At 44.0% G+C, this 10,741-nt stretch overlaps 1 protein-coding gene across 1 annotated transcript; it reads right to left on the reverse strand.

Annotated features, from left to right (window-relative positions):
• Window positions 1–307: 307 nt before the first annotated feature.
• On the reverse strand, window positions 308–3,399 carry LOC119230019 (RNA-binding protein 15-like). Its single transcript, XM_037490938.2, has one exon. The coding sequence runs from the start codon at window positions 3,211–3,213 to the stop codon at window positions 661–663; it is 2,553 nt and encodes an 850-aa protein (XP_037346835.2). The 5' UTR covers window positions 3,214–3,399; the 3' UTR covers window positions 308–660.
• Window positions 3,400–10,741: the final 7,342 nt, after the last annotated feature.

Raw genomic sequence — 10,741 nt, forward strand, 5'->3', positions numbered from 1 at the left:
TCTCTTTAGCTTTGAGCAAGACTGGATAAAAGTGCCAAAAATAGAACGTCTGTTATATATTGACATTTTGAATCAAAATGTTTACTTGGTCAAAAAAAAAAAACACGATACAGATGCACATCTGGAGTAATCCGAGTAATTAATGAAGCTTTAGATCAAATGGAAGTACATCCTAAATCATATGCATGAGTTTGCTTTAAATGTTTCAAAGGCTGGCTGCACAAACTTTATACAAATGTGTGGAAACTGGCCAGTTATATTTATGCTGTTTACAGGTTAAAGCAAAATACATTGTATGAAATCATAGTAAGGAATTGTGTTTTTTTTTTTAACGTCATAAGGCAACATATAGCAGTGATTCCCAGAACTGTAGCCGGCTTTGAATTATTTTAGCATAGTACCAAAGTAATGTACACTAATCTGAATACTAAATAGCAGAATGCAGCGTGTCACCTGAATTAATAACGAAATTAATCAAAACATTTGTAAAATTTCAACCACCTTTCATTTCTATAAACTTTTAACAGGATGAGTCACACGCTACCATTTAGGTAATATAAAGTTATCATGAATCATCCTTTAGTGATTTCCTAATTACTTCTCCCTGTTTTTTCAACAGTTCAGACCGTAAAGAAACATTTTGAATATTTATTTTCTTTTTTATAATGATGCTCCTTTGATAATGACCATCACCATGTAGTCATCCTCTGATTTGGCAAAGGCTTTGGCGGAGGCATCCACAAACTGCTGTGAGAAATCACAGGGGGGGAAAGCGTGAAGGACTCCTCCGTGGTCCTTGTCACGGACGCCTCCCACCGGGAGGCTGATGATGCCGGCTGCCTCTTTCTGCTTCAGGTAGGACACCAGGTTCTTCAGAGGTCTCTCGGCTGAGCTGTTGGCGTCCTGGATCCCCGCATCTTCACATTTCCCGGGCACGGCCAGAAGGACGGCGTATCCACCGGAGCCGGCGGCTTTGATGCGACGGGAGACTTCGTCAACCTTGGGTTGGTCCAATCGCAGGCGCTGGCTGATCTTCAGCTGGGACGCTTGACCCCCTTTGGAGCCCTGCACCAGCAGACGTGTAGCAACAGCAAGGTCCCCCTCCAGCATGTGCAGGGAAGTGGGAAAGCTGCTGTTCTTCAGCAGGAGGACACCCTGCCAGACCTGAATCAACTTTTGCTCTCCAGCAGCTGGCTTTGACTGCGGTCCACACTTTGAAGATTGAGAGGGGAGAAGATGTTCTAAGCGGTTGTCCTTCTTAGCTGGGCTCTTGGACGAGTCCCTTGCTTTGGGTTTTCGGTCCTTGTCAGAGCAAGAGCCGGGCAAAGACGGGCTAAGTGTTCTTCTTCTCTTGTCTCCAAAGCCCATGTTCTGGCGCTCTCGGGCAGGTGAGGTTTTGCCAGAGCGAACCTGGCGTTCGGGGTCACTGAATCGACCCCCATCTCGACTACTGCCTCCAGGGCTGCGGTCTAATGAGTTGCCGTGGCGACGCAGACCAAAGTCAATGTTGTCAGGTGAACGATCCCGTCGACCGCCGTCATCCAAATGTCTCCTTTTGCGGCTCAGATCTCTGCCTTGTAAATCACGCTCTATTGGCCAGGTCTCGTGGGAACGCCTGTCAAGACGATCTATGGGATCAAAAACGGCTCCTCGCATCCTGTCGTGGACACCCACGCCCGACCATTCATCACTTGGGTACGGGCCCCTGTCCCTGAAGCGAGCAGGAAGTGGAGGCGACCTGTCCCTCCCTCTCGCGGAGTCCGTAAGACGGTGGGTAAAGGGCTCAGGAACAAAGTCGTAGTGTGGCAGGGGCAGAGGGAGCTGCACGTACTGCTGGTGCTGGTAGCGGTGCTCTGTGTCCGCAAAATCCACTCTCAGTCTCCTGTCGGGCCCCCCGAGGGGAAAGCCTCTCATGTGAGTACATGCAGCCTGAGCTGCGTCCAAACTTTCATATTGGATGTAAGCCCACACTTCACCTTTCCTGTAGTCTATAGTCCTGATGGTACCAAAGCGGTCAAACTCCTTGGCTAGTGCAGCAAGTGGAACCCACGGTCCGAGGCCCCCCACCCACAGTCTAGTCGTGGGTGTGGGTTTACCATAGCCAATTTTAATTGGGTTGTGGCCGACCACTTTCCCCGACATGGCTACTTTAGCACGGTGAGCCATGTCGAGATTCTCAAACTTGATGAAACCATAGGTGTTGCTCTGGCCTCGTACCGCCCGCTTTATATCCACTTCTGTTATTATCCCAAACCTGTCAAACGCCCTCCTCAGGTCGCTCTCTGTCACGCCGACGTCCAGGTTGCCCAGAAACAAAGTCCTGTTCGACCTATGGTCATCCTCGGGGGTTATTAGGTCCTCCTCGCGGAACAAGGCACATTCTGGGATGAACGGGGGTCTATTCCTGGCATCATACACGGAAAAATCTCTGTCTCTCTCCAGATCTCTGACGTGAGGTGGCTGAGAAGGAGGCGCAGGAGGAGGAAGGGGAGGAGGCGGCGGAGGGAGACGACCCAGAGCGAGCTGCTGCAATCGGTAGTCTCTGTATCCCATGCCAGTGGGAGAAAGGGGCCTCTGGGAGTGGGGATTCCGGTGTCCGGGAGAGAAATTGTCTTTTAAAACCGGGGAGCGGCCTCGGAGTCTGTTCGTGTAGACGGTCTCTATCTTCAGAGGCCGGTCGTACAGCACCAGCTTGCCCCGTGCGTGTTTGGCCGACCGGGCGTCATCCGGCCTCCTGAAGTTCACGTACGCCACCCTGGCGTCGTTATCGCGACTTATTTTTACACTGACGTCACCAAACCTCTTAAACTCGTGGAACAATCCGTCCTCTATCTCCTCGTCGTTCAGCTGGTTGCCCAGCTCACTTATTTTGAGAGTCTTGTACTCGTTGTCGGGGTTTGACGGAGGCCGCGGGTCGGACCTGGACGTTTCCGCGTCGATTTCGGCGCCCCCGTACGACTTGTTCCCCGAAACAACTCCGTAGTCGTAGCCGCCACTAGTCCGAGGGGTTGAATTGTGCCCGTCTGAATCCCTCGTGTCTCTCTTCTCACTGTGTAAACTTCTCCGGGACGAAGGCGCGCCGTTGCCGTTGTTGCTACCAATCGTCGACAGGGCTCCGCTCTTCTTGCCGCCCGGGTGACTTCCTCCTCGGTCTCTGCTGTCTTCTGGCGCCCGAGAGCGTTTTTTCACCGGCGACCGCTCTTTTCCCTTCATCTCCAAAAGCCGATATCCGCAGTCCACACACTTACTTCTCTTAATCAGCTATTTTCACTGAAGTAGATTGTATTTGTCTTAACTTCCACGGTTTTTCACTACACACTCATGCGAGCAACATAACCGCCATGTTAGGCTGCTTGGCACTACTGTACAGGAAGTCCCGCCCATGTGCCTGCAGAGGAAGGTGATTGGCTGAACGGGTCTGAACAGGAAGTTAGCTTGCCTATCATATACGAGGGTGCGGCACTGCTCTGGGGTCAAAGTGGATTCCCAAAAATAATGGTTTAGTCATTTAAATGCTGTCAAAGTATGTGTACAGGCTGCATTGTGACCTTGACGTAAGGACACCGACTGTTATTGAGTAACACATGACAGGAAAACAAGAGTTAATTTGCATTGGCAGAGGGGAGGGCGGGTACACTCTTTATACAGCTAGGATACATCAATTTCTTGAACAGGGTGGTTCCAGGGCCTTGTCAAGGACCAGTTGTGAAAAAGTACATAACAATAATAGAGTCAGTAGCATAGACATGTAGGGTCTGTACTGGATAGAAAAAGTGCTTGGAAATTCTTGACCTTTACATCTAGTTTATGAAAGCCTTCCGATCTTTTTTTAAATATATTTTCTTGAATACATGTTTTCATACGTGGTTGTGATGTAGTGCTCACTTATACAATCGTGAACGCTGCAATGGATTTGTGATGCGTTTTGTAGATTTTCAGCAATATGTTTGTGAATGTGCTGCTGTTAGCTGGCAGGTTGTTTGGCTTCATACACATACAGCAAGAAACTCTTCTAATCATTACGTTACACTGGGTATCTAAGTTAGTTAATGGAACACCAACTCCAAATATTTTACTATAATAAGCAATTATTATGGAGATATAAACAACGAAGCACTTACAGCATTTTCATGAGGGATTTCACTCTTTGTGAGGCAATAACCCACGTGTCTGCGCCTTAGACCACAACAACAATCTGTGATGCTATTGGCTGCCCTGATTGCTGCCCAAATAAAATAATTATTGTTATGAATATAAAACGTCACTAAAGACCTTTTCACAAGCATTTTTAATGTTAAAAATATTTGTCTAATGACTTAGACAAATAAGACACCCCTCATTTCGATCCCTGGTGTGTGTGTGTTTGTGTTTAGAAATTATCTTTAGAACAATCTGCTCAATACGGAACAAATACGTTTTTACCAAATTTCCACCAGTAGGGGGCAGATTAACTCCTCCTAAAACCACAAATCAGCAGCAGCTTGCCACAGAAAGGTGAAGCACTGTCTTGTCTGACAACGTTTGCATCCTAATTGTCTCCTGACTGGCTACAAGGTTGTGGAGTTGGAAAGGACTTTACAGAATCTCCTTTTCAGACTTTTCAGCTGCCCTGCTAGTGCATGAGGACACACTTCATGACAGAAAACAAAAACACACTCATCAAACGGATACAATACAGTGGTGGGCTTTACTTTTTAGCTAAAATTCCAATTTTAGATAATAAAGACATCCATTTGATTAGTTTAATGATATCTATACAAAGACATGATTTCTGTTACAGTCACTCGCGCATCAATTCAAGAATATAGAAAATGAACTACACAAAGTCTCCCAGTTTAATCTCATGATGGTGTTCCCCTCAGATCATTTTGAACTAAATTTGTTTAAGAAGCAACTTTGAGTTCACCTCCATTTCAATTAACCTTTTTGCTTGTATTTTTTTAACAGTAATTACACAAGCTGCATTGCAGCCAAGGCCGTAATTCATACTAAACAAATCTGTATTTTTGTACATGTGGGCACTTTGATTATTAATGATAGTACATAAATAAAATGCTGAATCCCTTATGTAGGGCGCTCCCACGCAGAGGATTACAGTCTGCGTGACAGCAGGGGTAGAGATGATCGTCCAATTGAACTGTGTTGCTTCATGCACAGAAAAACAGACAATTTAGTAACTTCTGGGACATATACACACACACCAGAGTATTAAAAAATATTTTTCTTCCACTAAATTCCCACATCTTTATGAAGCCTAATGAGATTCTTATCAACTGGGAAAAAGAACCTTGAAGAATCGTCAGAAATATTTTCTACTCAAGCATGAAAACCTGAAATTATACATACAATATAAAAAAATCACATTTACAAATCAAAACGTATTCTTGACGAACAACGACCTCTTAATTTTCAACATAAAGGACTTAATCTCCCTTCTGACTGTGTAAATTATATGAATGATCTGTTCTCAATTACTTTTATCTGGATCCCTTTTGTCTCACTGACCCTGTGGATAATTTCAAAGAATAATGTTGTCCAAAAAAATATGTGAACAGAAGCTTTGCCCTCAACCCCATGAACTGGACTGCCCCCTCTTTGAGAGACCATCTGGTGAGGTTCCTCTGTAGACCGTCACATGTCCACGCACAGGCCCAGCAGGGCAGTCTGCCAAACAGTATTAATGTGGCTTTAACTGTGTTTAAAAAGATTGTGCGAGCGGGGAAATTGTTCCTGCTTAAAATCTCTTCTGAATATCCAGGTCAGTTGTTTCTCCTTAACCAAAGCATGTATCCATCATCGTGTCAACAAAAGAGTACTTACATATTCAATGCTGGAAAACATGTTGGGACTTCAGTTGCTGTTGCTTGTTCCAGTGGATAACGAGCGGAAAACGTTATGTAATGTTTTCAGAGACTGCAGTAATACAAAATTTGAAACCTTCAATATACTGCAACAAAAGGCATTTCATCTGATAACAACCATCGAGTGTAGATGATATAGAAATGGATGTTAATGAGCTATTACGAGTGGAAATCTGCAAAGGATTAAAGCTTTTAATGAGTTTCTATTTTTGTGTGTTGCATTAACGTGAACAACATGGCTTGACACACTGCACCCTGTCTTTCGTGAGAGACGGATGCTTTGTAAGAGATCTGTTTGTGTATTTCTTCCCACCAAGAGGCAACCGATCCTTCACTTGTCTAATCTGGAGGGGAACACAATCCTTGATGATTTTACTTACAGAACAGCAGTTTCTGATTACATCTTGAGTAAATAAACACACCATCTTGGAAGTGGTGGTAGAACACTACAGTGTGTTTCTCTCCGAGCCCAAAATGACCCACTTTGGCAACTGTCTGAACACCTGCACAACCAGCATGTCCCCGTGCACTGATGCATTGTGGGAAAGATCTTTTAAGCAGAAAGCAAAGACTGCTAAGTGTTTTTTTTCTCACAATAACACCAAATGATGTATAACTTAAATAGCCGCATATTCATTTCCTCATCAGAAGGAAAGATGAACAATACAGTCAGAGCTCTTGTTTTGCTCTTTTCACGTGAGTGAAAGGGGAAAGAGGGGGGGGGGCAGAAAAAGAAACTGGGTGCTGCAAAGAGACAATGTGAAAAGAGACAATGTAAAGTTAGAGGCGACTGAAGGTGAGAGCAGAGAGGAGCGGGAATGTGCTGAAGGCTGCTGACCCCGGACGACAAGAACCATGAGATAACACCAAAATCATGGACGATATTACAGAGAGAAATTCTTTATAACAGTTTTGGGACACTCTTTAGGGGAAATGACTGTGACTGAGAAACGAGATGCTGATGATAAGAATGAATATACAAATCTAAACAGAAAAGAATAACTGCATCACCCAGCCAAGAAAGCTTAAAAACAGGAAATGCTAGAGACCGTGGAATCAAATCTGACAGGAAACACAGTCACAAGCTTTCTTGGTGTTTAGTTTACATGTATGCTGAGGTTATTGGTCATAATAGCAGCCTTAAGGATAGAAATGTCTGTCATCACCTGTCAAACGAAATGTTTCTACAAACTACTTGATAGGTTTCCATTATTTGGAGCAGTCACCTCCGGATCCCAAAGGGTAAATCCGACTGGCCTTTATGATCCCTTGACTTTCCCACATGAAGTGGACATTGGTGGTTTTGAGTAAAATATCTTGACAACTTAAATTGCTGAAATTTGGTGACAATCAAATCAGCTGAAGCTGTATTTCGTTAGCAAAAGCTATTATTAATACCCTGAACTAAAAAATAACTAAGAGAATATTTAAACGTGTGTAAAATACATTTTATTATTAGTAAAATGACAGAATTTAAATGAAAACCAGGCTGCTGTTGTTACGACCCAGGTGGGACTGTTGGGTCATTTGCTGAGGGCATAAAGCGCAGCAGTGTGACGGTCCCAGAGGCCTGCTGGGCGCCTGATGCAGGCTTAAACCACCAAAGAATGATACAACAATGTCCACTTAGCAGAAGCCCTGCAGCAGTTGAGCCTGAACTGCAGTGATCAAGAGCACCTTGGTGCAATAGTTTTTGTGAAAGAAAACCATTGCATTGATTGTGCCACTATTGCCATTATTGTGATCGCCTTGATCAAAATTTATCATCACGTTAGATGTACTCCAGTCAAAATGGGCTGTCTTAGATGTCTTCCATTCTAATGTCAAATGTTTCTTGGAGGACATTTTTCCTGAAGAGACGAGGTGACAGAAAGGTTGTAAAAGAAAAAGTGATGTGAGAAACCTAATGACCAATCTTTAACCCCCTTTAAACTTCTAATTGTTACAACAAAGAGGAAAGTAGAGCTGAGGAGAGAGAGAGTAAAAACAATAGGAGGAGATATCTGTACAGTCCAACTACTTAAAGTATTTGGATTTGGATTTAAGAAATATCACCTACAGTATCCAACAGAATTAAAGTCCAGATCATACAAGTATGTGAATGTTTGAAATCCATTTAGTTGTTCCTGAATATAAAATAAAGCATTTATAAAGGGGGTGAGATTGCAGAGATGAGACAAGGTCTGTCATATGATTCTGGGGTTGCTGTGGCAACTGCTTCCAGCAGTCAGCTCAAAAAATGTGCGTCAAAGGCAACCAACCAAGTACTAAAAACAGACCAGATCCTGAAAATGTATTGGATGGAAAATAAAAATGATTTAAACCATATTCTACTGCAAGACATTGATAGAGAGAGGATGAGATACTATTTAGTTCAAAAGTACTGTAGAGGTTTTATATAAAGTTAGTTATCAGCATGAATGCTTATCAATTTGACAGAAGTTTGTTCCCACAAAGTTTAAGGCCTCTTGATTAGTCATGTTTACTCTTCAATGTTCATCAACCTAGACCAATGTCCATTACTGATACATACATTTGATATGATACAGAAATATCATGAAGCATGTGAGAACAAACACATTTGAGGTAGACTTATGGCAACGGACAAGAAAATAAAACTATAAGGTCAGGATGACCTCTCTGCAATATCTTCCTCCTAAATCTAGGTGGTGTTGAAGAACATTGTGGCGGATGCTGCGTGATTAATGGTCCCCTGGGTGTCTGTGTCGGCTGCAGTCGTGTCGCATGTCCGATGTCTAACAGAGGAGCGACCACCCAGTGAGAGTGCAAAGTGTGATCAGGGAGATAAAGCCGTAAATCACACATTTATTTGAGTAGTATGAGGGGAACTAAATGTGTATTCTCTAAGACAGTGGATATCTGTACCCTAAAACAATTTTGAGGTACTTGCACAACCTATATATCCATGTTCTTTTTTGGTTTTCTACTCCACTCCTCGCTCTCTCAACACATTTGCACTATTACAAAGCTTGTGGATGCAAGCGCATCTGTGTGTTCGCAATTAACGCTTCTGTGCATTGCTTACATGGATGGGCATGTGTTTAGTGCATGTTAGAACGGGTCTGTCCCACAGGATAGCTCACATTCCCTTCTTGCCTGGGCTCATGTCCCCCTCAGATAAACACTGTTAGCTTTGGCTGCACTGTTTGTACCGTTAGCTGCAAGCCGCCCTGGTGAGAGATGATGAGAATAGGTCGTCCAGCAGATACATGGGCCCAGCTGTTAAAGTGATGCTCAGCTAGCTCATCACATGGAATCACAATGACACAGTAAGTCCTGCTGATACTGCTTAAAATCATGATAGTGTTGAATGGCTTGAATATTTTATCAATTGAACAGATGACAGCTGCGTCAGACCATCCTTCCCTCAGGTAGGTGTGGATAACCTTGACAAACCTCTCTCTCTCTCTCTCTCTCTCTCTCTCTCTCACGCAACACCTTCCCCGTGCGCGGATGCCTTGATGGGCGCGCAAAGTGCCAAACAACAAGTGAGTAACAACGCGATCACGCATCGCTGCTGGCGATCGGCGCTTCGTGCGTCACGGTGCGTCCCGCACTCTTTCATGTGGATTGTAGGCAGAGCACGTGATCGTCCTCCAGCGGTCCTGAGAGCGCTCAGCAGCTCACCACACACACACACACACACACACACCAGTGCAGATCGCCGGAGGTTTTGCGTGTTCCTCCACTCACTGCCTGCCTTCATAATAAATCCTGGATATTGTTGATCGCCGCTAAAGGTTTAAGGTGAGAAATAATTTATTTCCAACAAGCCTCCGCCGTGCGTCTCTCTCTCTCTCTCCTCTTTGCTTTTATCACTTGAGTCGAAATAAAGAAAGTTCCCAGGCAGGCTGGAAATGGTTTCAATCGCGTTGTTTAGTGACATGTGAAGTCTGTGTAGCCTTCATTTGCGTCGTGCTCGACGTGTGCCGGAGTTGACACAGAGGTCACTGTTTGTTGTCTCTGACCTTGATTGCGCGTGTTTAAAAGTCGTTGCATCACTCGGGATGAGCAGGGAAAATCCGAGAGGAAAACGATGCTTGGCGGTCAGTGCTGTGGTGCTTCTCTGCTCAACTACATTTTTATTGCTTAAAAGGTTGTGATTAAAACTTAATATCGTTGGATTTGCACAGGTCGATGTCACGTATATTTCTTAAACGTGTGAGATCTGACGTACTGTTGCCAGCTTGCATGCATGAGCTGCCTGTTAAAGGCTTTAGATGTTTAGTACCAGTGTGAAACAGCAGATAAAAACCTTGTAGAAGAGGCTGATAATCAGTTATCGGTTATTGGATGCCTGTACATTTAAACAGTACTGATTACTAAAGACGTTTTTCATCTTGTTAGTTTTGCTTTACATGGAAGTATTTAAACATCATTACTACCTCTTCAAATATAATAAAACTGTGATGAGTGAGTAGTTTTGGGACAGTGGACTCTACATTGCACCCTCTGATGTTGATGTTACCTTTTGTCAGAATAAGCACGACTCCAAATCACCAGGCACATTTCTCTGGAGGTTATGTATTCATGGGGATTATAATAATATAACTCAGTTTTTAACTCTGCACTAGAACTTTGTTTGATACCGAGAGAGATGACATTGCAAGCACGCTGAAACATGACTTGACATTGGTACTAGATGATTCCGCATACTATCTGCTGTGGTCAAACTGTGTGTTGGTGTGTTTTTCCGGGGGGGGGGATTATTCGTTCTGTGTTTTCATATTTCAACGTTGGCTGGATGACGGAGCCTCTGATTAGTATTACGTGTCTTGTATGTAGGATGGGATTGAATGACAAGACAGAGAGGCAGTGCCGGGGGCTTCACAGTTAATGCACACAGGATTATAAACTTG

This window comes from Pungitius pungitius, chromosome 8 (genome assembly GCF_949316345.1).
Source record: "Pungitius pungitius chromosome 8, fPunPun2.1, whole genome shotgun sequence".
NCBI lineage: Eukaryota > Metazoa > Chordata > Actinopteri > Perciformes > Gasterosteidae > Pungitius > Pungitius pungitius.